We start from the raw sequence: 19,519 nt of genomic DNA, 5'->3' as shown, positions 1-19,519 counted from the left end.
GTGTGTGTGTGTGTGTGTGTGTGTGTGTGTGTGTATGCATCTCTGTGTGTGTTCACATATGCTTTCATGCACTTATCCATGGGTCATAGCTGGGGGTCAGAGCCCCTGAAGCTGGAGTTTCAGTTGGTTGTGAGCCACCTCATCTGAGCGCTGGGAACTGAACTGAAGATTCTCTACAGGAGAGCAATGTACATATAGACTCATACAGTGGGAAGTCAGTCTATCTGGCCTTGAGACTTAGTTCATCATGAGTCCATTAAGCAGCAGCACACGGTGTGGAAAATTCTCACTTGGGTAGCTCACAGGAGAAAGAGCAAAGGCGCTATGGAGTCACTCTAGCCAGACTCCCTCTCCCAGCTCTTCTTCTGGTCAGGATCTAACTCTCACTTGACTCTCTTGCAGCTTTTTTCTCATGCTGTGTCATCAAATGGGGAAGCAGTGGAGGATCCCATGGAGATTGTGATCACAGTGACAGATCAGAATGACAACAGGCCTGTGTTCGTCCAGGAGGTCTTTGAGGGATCTGTTGCAGAAGGCGCCCTTCCAGGTAAATCAGTCTCTAGGAACTGAGTATCCAGAAAGACATCTGGATTCCTACTGAAGGTCAGACGTGTCCTTTGAAAGCTACCACCGAGGGATAAGGTGGAAGTGTGTGGGAGCAGATATAACACTCTACCTGCAGAAACACATATATAAGTAGAAATGATAAAAAGAATAACCTTCCTGGGGCTTGGAGAGATGGCTCAACGGTTAAGAGCACTGATTGCTCTTTCAGAGGTCATGAGTTCAATTCCCAGCACAACCACATGGTGGCTCACAACCATCTATAGTGTGATCTGATGCCCTCCTCTGGCCTGCAGATGTACATGCAGGCAGAGCACTGTGTACATAATAAATAAATAAATAAATCTTTAAAAAAAGAATAACCTTCCTAGGGTTTGGTGGTGCGTGCATGCAACTCCAGCTCCAGGAATGTGATGCCCTCTTTTGGCCTTTGAGAGCATCTGCGTGTATACATATTGGTGCTGGTGCTGCTGGTGGTGATGGTGGGGTGTTGGCGGTGGGGTGGTGGTATCTTAAAGAAACAATAAGAGCAGGAGGACAAGATCAGGACTTGGTAGGGATATTTTAGTTAATTTTTTTCCCAGCACTGTCTTCCTTTCCCCCTCACACCACAGTAAATTATTGTCTCTGAAAGCCGAGTTCACTGAGCATGGCTGGCTTGGTGTAGAGCTCCCTTCCTTTGTAGTTTGATGAGAATTTTAGGAATAAAAAACTGTGACCAAGTGTGGCTGTCTCCTAGGACAGGATTGTTCTGAGTAGTCACAAACATATTGCAACGTAGCAATTGCGACCCATTTACCTTAAGCTCCTCTCCTTTGACACTTCTAGGAACGTCTGTGATGCAGGTCTCAGCCACTGATGCGGACGACGACGTAAACACCTACAATGCCGCCATCGCCTACACCATCGTTAGCCAAGACCCTGAGCTGCCTCACAAAAATATGTTCACTGTCAACAGGGACACAGGGGTCATCAGTGTGGTCACCTCCGGGCTGGACCGCGAGGTAGGGCAGGGCTCAGGGCGGTGGCAGGGAGAGTTGGAGGCAAATGTATACTAAATCCCACAGACAGGGTAAGCCTCCACTGCGCCTCCACTGAGCTAGTGTGCGTGAGTGGCTCAGCTTTGCATCTAACTACCTGGGCAGAGGCTCTGTGCCAGGGGCCAGGCAGCCCCAGGCAGTTAAGCACATGGTCAAATATGTTGGGTTTGTATGTGCAGCGGGCTACACCGGGCCTGGGGCGGCTTTGGAGCGGCTTCTGATTCCATGCCTTTGGTCTGCAGAGCTACCCTACATATACTCTGGTGGTTCAAGCTGCTGACCTTCAAGGCGAAGGCTTAAGCACAACGGCAAAAGCTGTGATCACCGTGAGGGACATTAACGACAACGCTCCCGTCTTCAACCCAACCACGGTAAATTCTGCAGCTTCTTTACTCTGTAGAAGGTTATGTTTTACTGAATTAGTTAGAAGTTGACTTTAGAGGTTACTTAGCCGAGGCCTGAGTGGTGTAGGTTCAAAAGACAAGGTTGAAGCCGGGCGTGGTGGCGCACGCCTTTAATCCCAGCATTCGGGAGGCAGAGGCAGGTGGATCCCTGTGAGTTCGAGGCCAGCCTGGTCTACAAAGTGAGTCCAGGACAGCCAGGGCTACACAGAGGAACCCTGTCTCGAAAATCAAAAACAAATAAACAAACAAACAAACCACACAAAACCTGACAAAGTTGACTTGACTTTTGGCCTCTTTAGGTTACAGATGGCCCCGGGGATAATTGCTCTTTCATAATTTATAATTTTTTTAATGGTTACTAATAGAGAGTAGAGGGGGCGGGGGCAAATGCGCATGTGTCTTACGATCACAGTCAGCAAACAATGGGAGCAGCAGATGGTTCTTGTAGCCAGGGCCTTGGAAAGCTACTTCAGGTATTTATAGTAGAGGATGCTCGGGATGCTAGTTGGTCTACTGATGGGAAGTGAGGACCACCTCCGTCTTTCGAGGCTTGGGGTCAGTATGGATCTCATTCCTGTAGCCCAAGTCCTGGCTCCATGCTTACTGTCATCTTGTCACTAATGACCCAATTTTTTCCTTTGCTCTTCAGTACGTGGGTCAAGTGCCCGAGAATGAGGCCAATGCCTACATCACCACGCTCAAAGTAACTGACAACGATGCGCCCCACACTTCAGCGTGGGAGGCCGTGTACACCATAGTCAATGATCCCGAACAACAGTTTGTTGTCATCACAGACCCCACGACCAACGACGGCATTCTGAAAACAGCCAAGGTTTGTATGATACTTGGTGACTGATGTGACAGCGGCTCGGCCTCCTTGTCCCATACTGTCTTCTCCTGAGCGGATCAGCACCAACAGGGGAGTGATAGGTGCTAATGACCGTCTGGTGTTTGGAGAAACTTTCTTGGCTGTTTTTGTTGGTTTGTTAGAAGTGAGGCAAGTATGGCTCTTTTGAAAAATGTCCTAAAGCCTGGGGCTAGGGGGCAGTTCTTAACTTGTAGGTCCTGACCCCCTTGGAGGCGTCTAAGACCACCAGAAAACACAATTGCATTATGATTCATAACAGTAACAGTTATGAAGTAGCGACAAAAATAATTTTGTGGTAGTGGGGTCACCACAACATGAGGAACTGTATTAAAGGGTTAAAGCGTTAGGAAGGGTGAGAACCACTGGGCTAGAGAGGCGATGGCTCAGTGGTTAAGAGCACTTGTTGCTCTGCAGAGTTCCTGAGTGTTGTACCCAGTGTCTACATGGCAGGTAACAACTGCTGGTAAATCTTTGGAAAGTGTCCCCAAAAATGTCTAAACTAAAAGTTGGGATGACTTGTGAATTTAGCAAAAGTTAATAGACACCAAAAGGGTCTTTAGAGCTTTAATTTCCTCTTTAGCAAGTGTGTAACTATTTCAGTCATAGTGGTAGCAGAACCAGCTTAAGGTGGCACAAGCCTTTAATTTCAGCACTCGGCCAAAGGCAAGCAGTCTACTGGTCTACTGATTGAGTTCCAGGATAGCCAGGGCTACACAGAGAAACTCTGTCTAGAAAAACAAAACAAAAGTTGTGGCTGAAATTAACTAAAAATTTTAAAAACTCAATACTATTTATTTATTTATTTATTTTAGGTTTTTTTCCCCCCCCAAGATAGGGTTTCTCTGTGTAGCTTTGGCTGTTCCTAGACTCATTTTGTAGACCAAGCTGGCCTCAAACTCACAGTGATCTGCCTGCCTCTGCCTCCCAAGCGCTGGGATAAAAGACATGCACCACCGTGCCTGGCTAAATCTTTTTAAAAAGTCATTTATTTTCATTTTATGCACATTGGTCTCTTGCCTGCACATATGTCTATGTGAGTATCTTAGCACTGGAGCTGGAGTTATAGACAGGTGTGAGCTGCATGCACGTGCTTGAAATTGAACCCGTGTCCTCTGGAGAAGTAGCCAGTGCTCTTAACCACTGAGCCATCTCTCCAGCCCCCCCCTCCTCCCTTCCTAAAAGGATTTATTTGTTCTATGGCAATGATTATTGACCTCAGAGCCTTGAACATGCTGGGCAAATGCTCTGCCACTGAGTTACAAAACAATCCCTGGTATTTTAGTTTTAACTCTTTTTTTTTTTTCCCTCCCCCACTTCTGTTCTCTAGGGCTTGGATTTTGAAGCCAAGCAGCAGTACAATCTACATGTGACTGTGGTGAATGTGGACCCCTTTGAGGGGACTCTTGTCCCTTCCACAGCGACTGTCACTGTGGATGTGGAGGATGTGAATGAAGCCCCCATATTTGAACCTGTCAAGAAGGTAGTGGATGTGCCCGAAGACCTAGGTGTGGGTCTGGAAGTCACATCTTACACTGCTCGAGAGCCAGACTTATTCATGCAACAGAAGATTACGTAAGTAGGAGCGTTTTCTTTCCTTTTCTTTGTTTTATTGTTTCTTTCTGTTTTTCAAAACAGGGTTTCTCTGTGTAGCCTTGGCTGGCCTGGACTCACTTTTTTGTAGACCAAGCTAGCCTTGAACTCACAGAGATCACCTGCCTCTACCCCCCCTGGGTGCTGGGATTACAGGTGGCTGCCACCACACCTGGCAAGTAGGACCATTTTCAATGTTGAGTATTGAGTGGGTGTGGTATGTATTTATACTTTGGTTATTTTGTTTTGTTTCAAGACGGGATCTCTCTATGTAGTCCTCACTGTCCTGGAACTTGCTTTGTAGACCAAGTTGGCTTCATACTCAAAGATCCTTCTGCTTCTACCTCCCTAGTGCTGGGAGAAAAGCATGCAGCACCATGCCCAACCACTTAGTTGCGTTTTTTTGTTGTTGTTGTTGTTGAAGATTTATTTATTTATTATTGTACAACATTCTGCCTGTATGTGTGCATGCCCACCAGACAGAAGAGGGCATTAGATCCCATTGTAGATGGTTGTGAGCCACCATGTGGTTGCTGGGAATTGAACTCTGGCCCTCTGGAAGAGCAGACAGTGCTCTTACCCTCTGAGCCATCTCTCCAGCCCCGCTTAGTTGGTTTTTTATACATGTAGTTTAGGTAAGTATAAATGCAATCATTTGTCATGTAATGATAATGCATTCTGAGATATATGTTCCTGTGTGATCACTGTGGGGAGCACTGCATAGTTTGTAAAGCAGACTAAGGTGGCTGCAGTTTCTCCGAGGAAGCGCCATTATGTGGGCAACCAGTGGGTGTCAGTTCTTTCCACCATTTAGGTCCCAGTTATCAAACTCAAGTTGTCAGGCTTGGCAGTCAGTGCCTTTACCCACCGAGCCACGCCCTATACCCCACCCTTAACCCCGTCACATTTTTTACTAAAGCCCCAGAGTTCAGTTCTCAAGCACCCACATGGAGGTTCATGACCATCTGCAACTCCAGTTCCCAGGGATCTGATACCTCTTTTTTCTTCTTGTCCCGCACACTCACACACACACACACACACACACACACACATGTACAGGTGTATAGCAGTACCTGTGTAGCCAGTGAAGACTCCAGACCTTCACTTCCGCTTGGTTTGCTGTTCCTGCTCTAAGCCAGAGGTTGTGTTCTCAGGTACCGGATCTGGAGGGACAGTGCCGGCTGGTTGGAGATTAACCCAGAGACTGGTGCCATTTCCACTCGGGCTGAGATGGACAGGGAAGACTTGGAGCATGTGAAGAACAGCACATACACAGCTCTCATCATTGCCATAGATGATGGTAGGACACCGTTCGGCCTTGACCCCCACTGTGGCCTGGGCCGCATCACTCTCCGCTTCGCTTGCTCACTTTGCCTCTGCCTTCCTTTTCTTTTATCCAGAATTTTCTTTCCTCTTGTCCCCTCTCTGCACCTGAAACTCACTCCTTCCTATGGGAACTTGGGTTTGTATCTCAGGTCTGTGGCTGTGAACTTAATACTTAATTCTTAATTTTTTTTTTCTTCTTTTAAAAGTTTTTATTTATTAGCCAGGCATGGTGGCACGCGCTTGTAATCCCAGCACTCAGGGAGGCAGAGGCAGGTAGGTCTCTGCGAATTTGAGGCCAGTCTAGTCTACAAAGTGAGTTCAGGACAGCCAGGGCTACACAGAGAAACCTTGTCTTAAAAAACCATTTATTATGTATATAGTATTCTGCCTGCATGTATGCCGACAGGCTAGAAGAGAGCACCAGATCTCATTATAGATGGTTGTGAGCCACCATGCGGTTGCTGGGAATAGAACTCCGGACCTCCGGAAAAGCAGCCCGTGCTTTTAACCTCTGAGCCATCTCTCCAGCCCATGCATTTAACTCTTACAACCTTCATTTCTTTCCCTCTTTCTTTCAAATGTTTATTTATTTATGTATATAGTGCTCTGCCTGCATGTACATCTGCAGGCCAGAAGAGGGCACCAGATCTCATTATCGATGGCTGTGAGTCACCATGTGGTTACCGGGAATTGAAGCCAGGACCTCTGGAAGAGCAGACAGTGCTCTTAACCTCTGAGCCATCTTTCCAGCCCTTATTTTGAATTTTATGTGTATGAGAACTCTGTCTGCATCTATGTCTGTGTTCTACATTTGTTCCTGGTGTTTGCAGAAGTCAAAAGATCCCTTGGAACTGGAGCTGAAGTTAGTTATGAGCTACTGTGTGGGCGCTGAAACCTGAACAGCTATTCCTAGTAACTGAGCCATCTCTTCAGCCCCCTTTTCCTTTTTTGTGTAGTAATGGGAATTGTCCACATTGCTTTAAGCATAGACATGTATTCTCTACTACTGACTTATGAGTCGAAGTGTGACCTTCTGGAAGGTGGTAGTACCCTGAACTATGTCAGCTTTTCTGTTTTCTCCCTTAGGTTCACCCGTTGCCACGGGCACAGGGACTCTTGTCCTGGTCCTTTCTGACGTCAATGACAACGCTCCCATCCCAGAACCCCGAAGCATGCAGTTCTGTCAAAGGAACCCCCAGCCCCATGTCATCAACATCATCGATCCAGACCTGCCCCCCAACACGTCCCCGTTCACTGCTGAACTCACCCACGGGGCCAGCGTCAACTGGACCGTCGAGTACAACGACCCAGGTGGGAAGTCCAGCTCGGTTTTCAGATCGGCTCTGCCTGTCCCGCTTCTGCCTCCCACTTCAGGATTTCTCTCTCATCTCCACATGCAAACACCTCCCCACCTCCCCTTTGATGTTCGGCCCTAATTCTATCTGTGTTCCATGCACACACTCCTTTTCCTCTGTGGCATACTGTACAGTAAGATGAGCCCCAAGCCCGCCCTTCACCCAGCACTGGATGTAAGATGTTTTTGCTTCTCCTACACGTTTCGATTTTTGTAAGCTTTTTTGGTTCTGTCCCTTGCCCCCGGTCTCATCGTTTCTTTGTTCTGCTTTCCCCAGCCCAAGAATCTCTGATTTTGAAGCCAAAAAAGGCCTTAGAGTTGGGCGATTACAAAATCAACCTCAAGCTCATGGATAACCAGAACAAAGACCAGGTGACCACGCTGGACGTCCTTGTGTGTGACTGCGAAGGAACTGTCAACAACTGCATGAGGGCGGGTTACGTGGAAGCGGGATTGCAAGTTCCTGCCATCCTGGGCATTCTTGGAGGGATACTGGCTTTGCTGAGTAAGTGCAGCTACTGCGTGCTTCTGCCTGCAGCCTCTAAAATCGGGAGGGGCCATTTCCTGGGAAGGGCTTTAGGTTAGGGTACAGAATAAACTGGGACCCAGGATCCTTCTGTTCTGAGCTTGTAGGGCCACGTGTGTTGTGTGGCGGCAAGGTCGTGGCACACTGTTCTCATTAGCGCAGTCAAGGCTGGCCACTACCATCATCTCTCCGTTCCATCTTGGAGGGCAGATGATAGAGGAAGTTGAGGCTACCTAACTGCATGCTGTAGGCAGTACCACCACTCACATCCCATTGGCCCAAATGAGCCCAATGGATGCTTGCGAGGCAGTGGAGATGGAGGGCTGGGTGAGCAGTGTGTATCCGTGGCTAAAAAGATGAAGGAAAAGGAAGATGCTGGAAGGAGGAATCTGGCCATTTCTCTACATATTTTATTTCGAAACAGTTTAATTTTTTCTTTCTTATTCTTTTTTTGTTTTGTTTTGTTGTTGTTGTTGTTGTTGTTTGGAGACAGGGTTTCCCTGTGTAGCCTTGGCTGACCTAGACTTAATTTGTAGACCGGACTGGCCTCGAACTCACATTGATCTACCTGGCTTCTCCTCCCTAGTGCTGGGATTAAAGGTGTGGGCCACTGCATCCAGCTAGAAACAATGTTTCTCTGTGTAACTGCCCTGGATGTCCTGGACTTGCTTTGTAAGACCAAGCTGGCCTCAAACTCACAAAGATCCACCTACCTCTGCCTCCAGAATGCTGGGATTAAAAGCGAGTGCCACCATGTCTGGCTTCTCTCCGTAATTCTTGATCCTATTTTTCCTTTAGAGAGTCCAGGGCTTGGTGCTATTGCCCTGAGGGTTTCTGTGACAATCAAAGCTTTTTTTCTGAAGGTGTACCTGACCACCTCCCCCGACCCCCCCAGTAGATATACTTTATTAGACTTGGCTAAAGTTGGAAACAGTCTCATATCAGACATTTAAAGTAGAAATGGTGCCAGGAGCTTTGTTATTTTGCTGTGTTGTGTTTTGGGAAAGGATCTCTCATCTATAGTCCAGGCTGTCCTGGAACTTACTACGTGGCCCAGGCTGGCACAGGTAGTCCTCCTTCCCACCTGTCTGTTGTCGCGATGCTCTGGCTCCCAGTGATAGTTGCTTCCTCTGGTCTTCCTTGCCTGTGGCTCATCCTTCTGTCCCTTGTCTGCAGTTCTGGTCCTGCTGCTCCTACTGTTTTTACGGAGGAGATCGGTGGTCAAAGAGCCCCTGCTGCCCGCAGATGATGATACCCGGGACAACGTGTATTACTATGATGAAGAAGGGGGTGGAGAAGAGGACCAGGTTGGTGCCAGATAAGCCATCCCCACTGTACGGCCAGGGAGCACAGGGTCTAGAGCATCCTTTGACTGTAGTGAGGCTCACCTATCTTTCCACCAGTGAGGATTCAGCCATCAGGCAGAATGTTGCTGAAAGGCCCTAAGCTGCAGCCTGTGTCCAGGTCTGTTGCATGGGAGCCTCGTGTGGATAGGAGTAGGCATGCATCGCTTGCTGCCTTGTTGCCTGAAGCCCTTCACGTGACAGAGCCCTTTAGTAACAGACAGGACACTGCCTGCATCAGCTGTGATGGGGTAGGGAGGACTGAGCGTTTGCCAAGTGATAACCTGATGGTCATGCCCTATAAAACGAGTTAAGACGTAATAGTTTGGGATCATAGAGTCTCTAAGGGCTCTCTTTTCTTTTACTTTGAGGTAGGAGACTCTCAGCTTAGAAACCGCCGTCTCTTTATGTGTCTGGGCACACGCCAAAGCATACCACCCAGGGGGTGGGTTGGCTTTGTCCAGGGGCACAGCGTGTGGTTCTGTGAAGTGAACCTGCACTTGCATCTGCTTCCTTTTCACTGGCCATCGTGCTTTTGCTCTTCCCTCCAGGACTTTGATTTGAGCCAGCTGCACAGGGGCCTAGAGGCCCGGCCCGAAGTCACTCGAAATGACGTGGCCCCCACCCTCCTGACTATGCCCCAGTATCGGCCCCGTCCTGCCAACCCTGATGAGATTGGGAACTTCATCGATGAAGTAAGTAGAAGGGGCTGTGAGCCAAGGCGCGGTGCGTCTCTTAACTCACAGCCAAGGGGAAAACCTTTCCGAGTGCAGAGGAGAAAGTTCAGATTGTGGTCTTAGTGGGTGTGCCCACCCAGATCCCCGGGACAAAAGCAGGATCTACTGGGAGAGCTTCAGCAGGTCCAGGAGTTACGAAGTCTGTTCAGTTTGGTTCATGAATGAGGTCCCTGCATTCATTATGGCCTGAGGCAGCTCAAGAGATAGATTTTAAAAAAGCAACTTCTGAGCAACCTGAGGCACCAACATAAACGCTGGGCAGGCATGGCGGCCTCCTTTTATTCCAGTGTTCAGAGTTAGACCATCCTGAATTGGCAAGCTCTAGGTTCAGTTGAGACCCTGTCTCACTAAATAAGGTGAAGAGAAGTTGAGGACGTTGGTGTTGATATCAACCTTGGGCTTTTCACTTGCACATGTGTGCACACATATAAACACAAATACACGCCATGCGTGCCGCACACAAAGTGTATCCCCGTTTACTTGAGGCCCATAAAAATAGCATCCATCATGTAGCCTAGCCATGTATTATTGTACGTGTCAGAAATATGTTCAGCTCTGATTGAAAAGCTTTTTTTTTCCTTTATTAATTTATTCTTGTTACATCTCAATGGTTATCCCATCCCTTGTATCCTCCCATTCTTCCCTCCCTCCCATTTTCCCCTTATTCCCCTCCCCTATGACTGTGCCTGAGGGGGATTACCTCCCCCTGTATATGCTCATAGGGTATCAAGTCTTAAGCCGACAGTAGGAGATGTAGCTTGTATATATGGAAGGCATATAAGTCTTGTATGTTCCCGATCCATTATCTAATGTCTTATGGCCTTGAACTCACGGAGATCCACCTGACCTGCCTTTGCCTCCTGAGTGCTGGCATTAAAGGCGTGGGCCACCACTGCTTGGTGTTAACTACGTTTCTATTGCTGTCAAGGCACCTTACAGAAGCAAGAGTCTAATTTGGGGCTCCAGAAGTTTAGAGTCCGTGACTATCATAGCAGCAGGCAGACATTATGACAGGAGCTGAGAGCTCACATTTTTGATCCGTAAGCAGGATGCAGGGCAGAGGCAGAGAGGGACAGAGAGCAAGCTAATTGGAAATGGCTGGTCCTTTAAAACCTCAAGCCTAGGGCTAGAGAGATGGCTCAGAGGTTAAGAGCACTGACTGCTCTTCCAGAGGTCCTGAGTTCAATTCCCAGCAACCACATGGTGGCTCACAACCTCTGTAGTGTGATCTCATGCCCTCTTCTGTGCAGACCATGTAACAAGATGACTTTAAATTCCTGATCCCCCAGTTTCACTCTTCAGAATTAACAGTTAGCAATAATAGTTTGCCACCCATTCTTTGAGGATTTCCTGGGCTGACTGTTATCTATATGCACTAGTGTGACTGCACTAGTGTGACTGTTCTCACTGTCTTTAGTTTCTGTCCACCCTGATTGGTGGTATAGTATCCTTACTCTGGTTTCTGGGGACCCCATCCTGACACGCAGCAACTTCTCAACATGGTTTAGAGAAAAGCACCGGTGGCTTGTCCTTCTGCACTGATGTGTATGCCTGTACCGTGAGGGTGTTAACTACTCCCTGATTACCTTTTCATGTTTGGGTTTCCTGCTTGCCCCAGATGCATAGCAATAATAAATACAGGTGCATAGCAATAAATACGGTGCTCTTCCCTTTAGAACCTGAAGGCAGCCGACAGCGACCCCACGGCGCCCCCTTACGACTCTCTGTTGGTGTTCGACTACGAGGGGAGTGGTTCAGAGGCGGCTAGCCTGAGCTCGCTGAACTCCTCCGAGTCGGATCAGGACCAGGACTACGACTACCTGAACGAGTGGGGCAACCGCTTCAAGAAGCTGGCCGACATGTATGGCGGCGGCGAGGACGACTAAGAAGACTAGAGAGCGGCCCGTGGGCGGAGCCATGGGGGATGCAGAGCGGTGTCCCCAGTGGCCTTTCAGCTCCTTGTCTGAGATGGTAGACGAAAGACTTGTCTGAGGTGCATGATGCAGTTTGCACAGCCGTCCCACTCTTCCTGCCAGTCCACTCGTGTTAGGAAGGTTGTCACTTATTCTTGAAATCTTTTTTTTTTTTTTTTAACATTTTAACTACAGTGCTAGGATTTGAATTCTGCCACTGTGTTACAGGCCACCCCTCCCCTTTTTAAACCGCCCCCACCCCCCATGGATTGGGTTGAATCTGGGCCTTTACCGTGTGCGACAAGCGCTTTTATCAGTAAGCCATAGCCCCAATCCAAATTTTACTGTTCTGAAATGACAGTTAGAGCCTCAGAAGAGTCCGCCAGCCCTGGCAGGTTCTCCTTCATGTTTAAGAGGCAGGGGCACGCCTCTGCCCTGCTTCTGTTTCGCTGTGTATAGAAAGTGGCTTGTTTGTTTGTTTGTTTGTTTGTTTTTGAGCCTAGGGATCTAGGCACGTGTCCTGTCCCAGACATACAACCCCCAAAGCCCTTCACCCGCTCGCTCATTAAAAAAAAAAAACTGCCCTTTCCCTCAGTTACCACGTTTGTGCTCTCTGCATTTTAATAGCCATGTATATGCTCCTGGATTCAGTTGCCCTGCCCGGGTGCTATTTTATGATGCAGAAATGACTGGGCCCTTTTATGGTGAGAGACCGGAATCTTGGTGTGGGCACAACTGAACTGGGTAGTGCGTGCCTCAAAGGCCTTTGATGATTTTCCATCCTCGCCTCCACTTGAAATGGACATTCCTGTTCCGTCAGCGGCTTCTGAGGTGAATGCCGCAGTGGGATATGTTGCCTTGGGCTTCTATGCAGTGCTGTGACCAGAGTATGCGGGGAGGTTTCCAGGCACCATTTTGGTTTTTTTTTAATGTTTCTTTCACACCAACACACAAGAGTTCTCTGAGACTCCACTAGCGCCTAGAATGCTGCAGCCAAAGACGGAGGAGAGAAAACAAGAGAGACCAGCTGAGGACAGCAAGTATGGCTCTGAACCTGGCCAGTTAGCACTGATAGTGGCTTGGAAACTTCTGGAAAAATAGGGGTTTCGTGGCTGGACTCTTTCTCCTAGAGTCCAGGAAACACACCCCTCCAATGCCTTCTTTTGATTGTAGCTACAGAAAATGCTGGCAGATTTGAATCCATGTTGCCCAGTTTTAAATATACATAGAAAACTGAGAATATGCCGGGCAGTGGTGGTGCACACCTTTAATCTTGGGAGGCAGAGGCAGGTGGATTTCCATGAGTTCGAGGACAGCCTGAACTACACAGAGAAACCCTGTTTCGAAAAACCCAAGAAAAGAAAAACAAAACAAAATAAAACAAAACAATATGCCAGGTGTGATGGTGCATGCCTTTTCCCACACTCGGGAGGCAGAGGCAGTCAGGTCTCTGTGAATTCAAGGCCAGCCTGGTCTAGAAAGTGAGCTCTAGGACAGCTAGCCTGTTAACACGGAGCAACCTTGTCTTAAAGAAAAAAGAAAGAAAGGAAGAAAGAAACTTAGAATATTAGAAACTGTGCATTTTCTCATAGAAGCCGGAAGCAAACACTGTTCTAATGCTAGGGGTGAGGGCCTTCATTTGAATTCTTTTCATTCAAAATGCAAACCTCAGCTTTTTGATACCCACTGGAAAGGATTTCATCGAAAGTGCTATACTCAACTAATTTCGAAAGAAAACAGTGAATGCAGTTAACTGTGACAACTGTTGATTTCTCTGTAGTTTAAATGTCTAATGTAGTCAGTGTAGAGTGTCACTTGTATGTAGTTTGAGTGTATGTGTGTGGGTGCTGATAATTTTGTACTTTATGGGGAGTGGAAAAGGTAAACAATTGAAACTGTTCTCTAAGATACATTTTTATAAATTTTATTAAAGAGTTTTGTTAAACTATTGTGAAGCTCATTTGATTTGACTCTTACCAGAATTTCGAGAGACACAAGAAGACGAAAGATGAGCTCGGTTAAAGTGTGTGGGGGGGATGGGCGCTTCCAGCTGAAATGACTTCTCCATAGTTTCAAAGTCATTCTGCTTGGAGGAAATGCATACAGGGTCCCTGCCTTGGGGGAAATGCATTCACAGGTCACTGCTCAGAGCCCCCATCTATGTGATGTGTGATGAGACCAGTAAGTACTAAGGTCAGCAGGACAGAAGGTAGCCTGCAAGTTTCAGGGCTGTCAGAGAACATTTTCTATCAATAACAGAGGCAGCGATTCTGCACAGAGGACAGCAGTGTGGCCTCCTCCTCCTCTCAGGAAGATTTGTCAGTTCCCTCCCATTATCCCTCTCCCATTCCATGATACCACAGATTTAACCTAGGCTTTACCTAGACCAGTGTCCTGCCATTGAGAAACACCCCCAGCTTCCTTTTGTAAATTTTTCTAGTTTTGTTTTGTTTTTAAGATGCCCCCCCTCCCATGTGCATGTATACACATGAGTGCTGGTGCCAGATCTCTACAGCTAGTTATGGTCATTATGTGCACTGAGTCTGTAAGAGGAGTAGGCGCTCAGCCACAGAACCGTCCTCTCTGGCCTTTTTTTTTTTTTTTAAGTGAATATGTTTTTTTGTGGTACTGAAAATTGAACCTGGGGTTACACACAGACCCACCTGGTATTTGACAATTTCTCAGATAGCTGGGAGGTGCTGCTGTCATGCACAGAGAATAGTCCTCATGACAAGAAATGACCAGCCCAAATGTTAATATGACCTTTGAGAAAAACCTGGTAGGAGAAGGGAGTGTAACATTTTGTCTGATGTTGTCTTGAGCAGTTTTCTTTTATGCTGGGTGTGTGCCGTGTATGCACAGAGGTATCCATGAAAGCCAGAAGAGGTACCAGATCCCCTGGAGCTGTAGTTACAGGCGTTTCAAGGTACATCTATCTATCTGTGTTGGAGCATGTATCAGAACCTTATTTATAGGGGAAACCAATATATCACTGCACACATATGCCACATTTTTGCCCATCTTGGGTTGGAATGACACACATGTGGATACTTGTTTCAATCCTCCCTTTGGATTTTTTTTTTAAGTTTTTTTTTTTTTTTTTTTTTTTTTTTTTTTTTTTGAGACAGGGTTTCTCTGTGTAGCTTTGGCTACCCTGGACTCACTTTGTAGACCAGGCTGGCCTCGAACTCACGTCAATTCTGCCTCTGCCTCTGCCTCTGCCTCTACAGTTCTAGGATTAAAGACATGTTCCACCAGGCCTGGCTCCCTTTGGATTCTTTTAGGAATATACCCTGAAGTGGGATTGCTAGGTTATATGTTTGGGATCCGTACTATCTCTTAGGTGCAATAGTGACAATGTGGCTTTGTAAGAGAACTTTTATTCCTGGGATACAAAAGCTGAAAGGGTGAAGTGTTAGGATCCGTTGGAGATAACAGGACAATTAAAATGAGACTTTCTCGAATTGTGGCTGGGGCACACGCCTTTAGTCCCAGCACTCAGGAGGTAGAGGCAAGCAAATCTCTGAATTCAAGGCCAGCCTGATCTACAAAGGAAGTCCAGGACAGCCAAGGCTATACAGAGAAACCCTATCTTGAAAAACAAAACAAACAAAAAGGACTGGAGAGATGGCTGAGTGGTTAAGAGCACCGCCTGCTCTTCCAAAGGTCCTGAGTTCAATTCCCAGCAACCACATGGTGGCTCACAACCATCTGTAATGTAACCTGATGCCCTCTTCTGGCCTGCAAGTGTACAAGCAGACAACACTGTATAAATAATAATAAATAAATCTTAAAAAAACAAAAAACAAAAACAAAAAAAAGGTGGTGGTGGGATATGCCTTTAACCCCAGCACCAGGAAGGCAGAGGCAGGTGGATTGCTATGAGTTTCAGGCCATCCTGGTCTACAAAGTGAGTCTAGCACAGCCAGGACTACAGAGAAACCTGTCTCAAAAAACCCCAAAACAGGATTTTCTTTTGAGATTATCAACTCCCAAATAATGACATTTATTTGTAATAGCTTTAGGCCCTAGCTTACTCTTGTTCCCAGCTAGCTCTTTTGACCTACATTAGCCCATTTATATTAATCTTTATTCTGCCGCATGGCTCATTACTTAGTCAATTCCTTGTGTACAACTTCCCGCATGTCTCATAGTAGGCAAGTCTTCCAGTGCTGGATTCTTTCCCCGAGTTCCTATCTCTCTCCTGCCTTTGCTACTGGATGTGTATCTCTTTACTAAACCCATCAGAAGGTGAACGGAGTGTATGTTTATTAAATATTGAGACAGGTGATGCTTAGCAATACCAAGTCCTAGCCAGATATGGTGGTACACGCCTTTAATCCCAGCACTTGGGAGGCAGAGGCAGGTGGATCACTACGAGTTCAAGGCCAACCTGGCCTACAAATTGGGTCCAAGCCAGCCAAGGCTACACAGAGAAACCCTGTCTTGAAAAAAACAACAAAACAAAACGAACTAATACCAAGTCCTTTCTGTCCCTTCTGTCCTCAGCTCTCTGCAGCATTTGAATATATAAAGAAAATCTACACAGTTCACAGAGATCACCCCCCCCCCAACAGAAAATGGTTCAGAAATACATATTGAGAGGTCTGCATAAAAACAAATGCAGCAAATACAGTAACTGGATCCAGTGTGTCCTGCTCTTGGGTTTTTGTTGCTGTTTTTAAGACTACAGGCCGGACTGGCCTGAAACTGCCATCTAACTCCCACTGTCTTTGAACTTGGAATCGTGTCTCAGCTCCCTGAGTGCTGGGTTATGCTGTATCTATGACTCTGCTTGTTCTTTCTTTTTATAAGTTGGGAAGAAAAAGGAAGCCCAGAAAGAAATCTTACGAAACTGGTGCCCTGGTGCTATTCTGTTACTGGGATAAAATACTGACCAAAAGCAGTTTGGAGAAGAAAGAGTTTATTTGGCTTACACTTCCGGATCGCAGTTGTCACTGAGGGAAGCTGGGGTAAGGTCTTGAAGCAGAATCCATGGAGGAGCATGGCTCACTGGCAGGAAGGGTTTTGCTGTATAGCCCTGGATAACCTGGAACTTGCTATATAGACATGGCTGGCCTCGGACTCACAAAGCCTGTCTCTGCCTCCCAAGTGCTGGTATTAAAGGTGTACCTAACCTTAGCTAGCTTTCTTAACCAATCCAGGCTTACCAGCCTAGGGATGGTGCTGCCCACAATGGGCTAGACCCTCTCACATCAATCATCTGTCAGGACAGTCCCTTACAGTCCTGGCCATAAGCCAATCTGACCTGGGTGATCTCTCATTTGAGACTCTAGGCTGTATCAGGTTGGCAGAAGAAGCTAATTAGGACATCAGTGATGTTTGACTAGGACATCAATTGGTATTTGAGCGGTTTCAAGGCCATTTAGTGGTGGGACGGGGACTCTCTTCCACACGTGGACTGTGAAGATTGGCTGATGGCATGTAAAAGGATGGACCTGTGCCTTCCCTTTCCTAACATGTCAACGTTTGCTCGATGGATCAAAGACTAAGCCAGAATGGCTGAAACTATGGGACTCCTAGAAAACAGCAGGAAAAGTTTTGTGATGTCACATTGTTTTCTCTGAGCATGACACCAGAAGCGTAAAGTGACAAAAAAGAAGAAGGTAAGGGCCAGAATGTGCCTCAGTAGTAGAATGGTTGCCTAGTGCATGTGTGTGTAGGGGGACAGGTGACAGAGATAGAGAAATGCAAACACTCCAGCTATCACAAGTGGCTTTCAGAGATCCTTTCCACGAGAACGCTGAATGTGCTGGCATCTTTCCTGGAAATTCTGTGCTGGTAAGACAGCCATTGATACCCTGAAAGCTGTTAGTTTTGTTAGGGGTTTAGCAAATGGGGGACAAGCAACCCCTGTGTTCTTTGACGACTTGTGCAACTGCTGCCCTTCAAGTCTTGGTAATGGCCTCCTTGTTGGGTGACTTAATCAATGGAACATATTTTACATGAGTACCCCCCAGGATCTATCTTAAAACATCCCCAGATGTGTCTTTGCATGAGGTTTGTCTTCTCCTATGTATAGTTCTTGTGAGGATTGGTTGTAGGTGCTAGTTTTAAAAACTGTTTTATTTGGGGTTTCCTAATGCCTCTACCTCCCTGCCAATCCCTGACTCTAGGTAGGAGACAAAGAAGGTTAGAAGGGACAGGGATGAAGACCTCTTTAGACTTGGTTCTGGCTGATTAGGGTCATCGGGTTCTTTGGGGCAATACCAATCTCAGTTGTCAGGATAACCAGCAGCAACCTTCTTACTTCTCTGACCATCTCAAGGGCATCCCTGAAGGTGTCCTCCTCTCTCTAGGCTTTGGTATTTATCCCCTTCCCGGGTCCTAAGAATGAAGTTAACTGCTCCTCTCCAAGCCCCATGAGGCAGTTGTTAGCTGTGGACAAACTAAAAGCAGCCCCATATTTCTTACATTTGGGATTAAAACAAAAACTAGTTTACATAACATAACTGAGTTTTTAAGGGGAAAAAAAAAACCCTTCCACTACAATTGGATGTAATGGATGCTTACAGAGGTTACATGTATGTGTATATTTATTTTTAGATTTAAAAAAAATCTTTAAAATACAGTATTTCACATGTGCACCTGTCTGCCGGAAGAGGGCACCAGATCTCTTTACAGATTGTTGTGAGCCACCTTGTGGTTCCTGGGAATTGAACTCAGGACCTTTGGAACAGCAGATGGTGTTCTTAACCTCTGAGTCATCTCTCCAGCCCTATTTTCAGATAAAAAAATTTTATTTATTTTTATTTTATGGTTATGAGTGTTTTGCCTGCATGCGTGTCTGTGCACCACATGTGTGGCTGGTCGTCTTGGAGGCCAGAAGAGGATATGTATTGGATCCCCTGGAAAAAGAATTACGAATGGCTGTGAGCCACCATGTGGGTGATGGGAATTATATCCGGGTCCTCTACGAGAATAACAAATACTCTAAACTACTGATCCATCTCTCCATCCCTCCGTCTATTTACTTTTAAATGTCCCAAAAGGAAGTCAGTAATACTCAGTTGAATATTTTTGTTGTTGTTGCTTTTGGAGACAAGGTTCTGAACCCATGAGCTTCCCACCTCAGCGTCCCCGAATTCTGTTATCGCTGGTGTGAGCTACTATTTCAGGCTCTGTGCACAACCGTGAAACTTGTTTTATTGTGTTTTAGTATTTGGACATTTTCATACTGAAAAATTTCATACTGAATTATTCATACATTTTCATACTGAAATATTATTTTTATGACAAACTATTTCTCTCTCCCCCTTCTCCCCATCTGTTGAAGTACTCATGGTCTCTCTCACTCTATCACTGAGTAACATTTCCAGCCCTTACTTTTATAGTAGCTGAGATTAGCAAGACTGTTCTTTCTTTTTCCGAAACAGGGTTTCTCTGTGCAGCATTGGTTGGTCAAGCTGGCCTCAAACTCACAGAGATCCTCCTACCTCTGTCTCCCACTAGTGCTGGGATTAAAGGTGTGGGCCACCACGCCCAGCTCATTATTGGTTTTTTTTTTTTAAAGATTTATTTATTTATTATTGTGTATACAGTGTTCTGCCTGCATGTACACCTGCAGGCCAGAAGAGGGCATCAGATCCCATTATAGATGGCTGTGAGCCACCGTGTGGTTGCTGGGAACTGAACTCAGGACCTCTGGAAGAGCAGTCAGTGCTCTTAACCTTTGAGCCATCTCTCCAGCCCTCATTATTGTTTTTGAGACAGGTTCTCTCAGAGTTCCTGGCTGACCTTGAACTTGCTATGTAGGCCAGGCTGGTCTCTGCTCCCAAGTTCTAGGCTTAAAAATGTGTGCCATGGGGCTGGAGAGATAGCTCAGAGGTTAAG

At 46.6% G+C, this 19,519-nt stretch overlaps 1 protein-coding gene across 1 annotated transcript in view; it reads left to right on the top strand.

Annotated features, from left to right (window-relative positions):
* The window catches only part of LOC311583589 (cadherin-1), a 69,701-nt gene extending 56,087 nt beyond the window's left edge, over positions 1 to 13,614 (top strand). Inside the window, exons 6-16 of the mRNA XM_084757335.1 lie at positions 403 to 547; positions 1,393 to 1,568; positions 1,847 to 1,975; positions 2,658 to 2,840; positions 4,204 to 4,448; positions 5,621 to 5,766; positions 6,879 to 7,103; positions 7,424 to 7,651; positions 8,849 to 8,979; positions 9,567 to 9,710; positions 11,429 to 13,614. Of these exons, the coding sequence (XP_084613461.1) occupies positions 403 to 547; positions 1,393 to 1,568; positions 1,847 to 1,975; positions 2,658 to 2,840; positions 4,204 to 4,448; positions 5,621 to 5,766; positions 6,879 to 7,103; positions 7,424 to 7,651; positions 8,849 to 8,979; positions 9,567 to 9,710; positions 11,429 to 11,638 (1,962 nt within the window). The 3' untranslated portion in view covers positions 11,639 to 13,614. The remainder of the gene's footprint in view (positions 1 to 402; positions 548 to 1,392; positions 1,569 to 1,846; positions 1,976 to 2,657; positions 2,841 to 4,203; positions 4,449 to 5,620; positions 5,767 to 6,878; positions 7,104 to 7,423; positions 7,652 to 8,848; positions 8,980 to 9,566; positions 9,711 to 11,428) is intronic.
* Positions 13,615 to 19,519: the final 5,905 nt, after the last annotated feature.

The sequence above is a fragment of the Acomys minous genome, assembly GCF_964271855.1.
Source record: "Acomys minous genome assembly, chromosome: 14".
Lineage (NCBI taxonomy): Eukaryota > Metazoa > Chordata > Mammalia > Rodentia > Muridae > Acomys > Acomys minous.
Note: the sequence above shows the minus strand (reverse complement) of the source record. Positions and strands in the feature narration are given on the sequence as shown.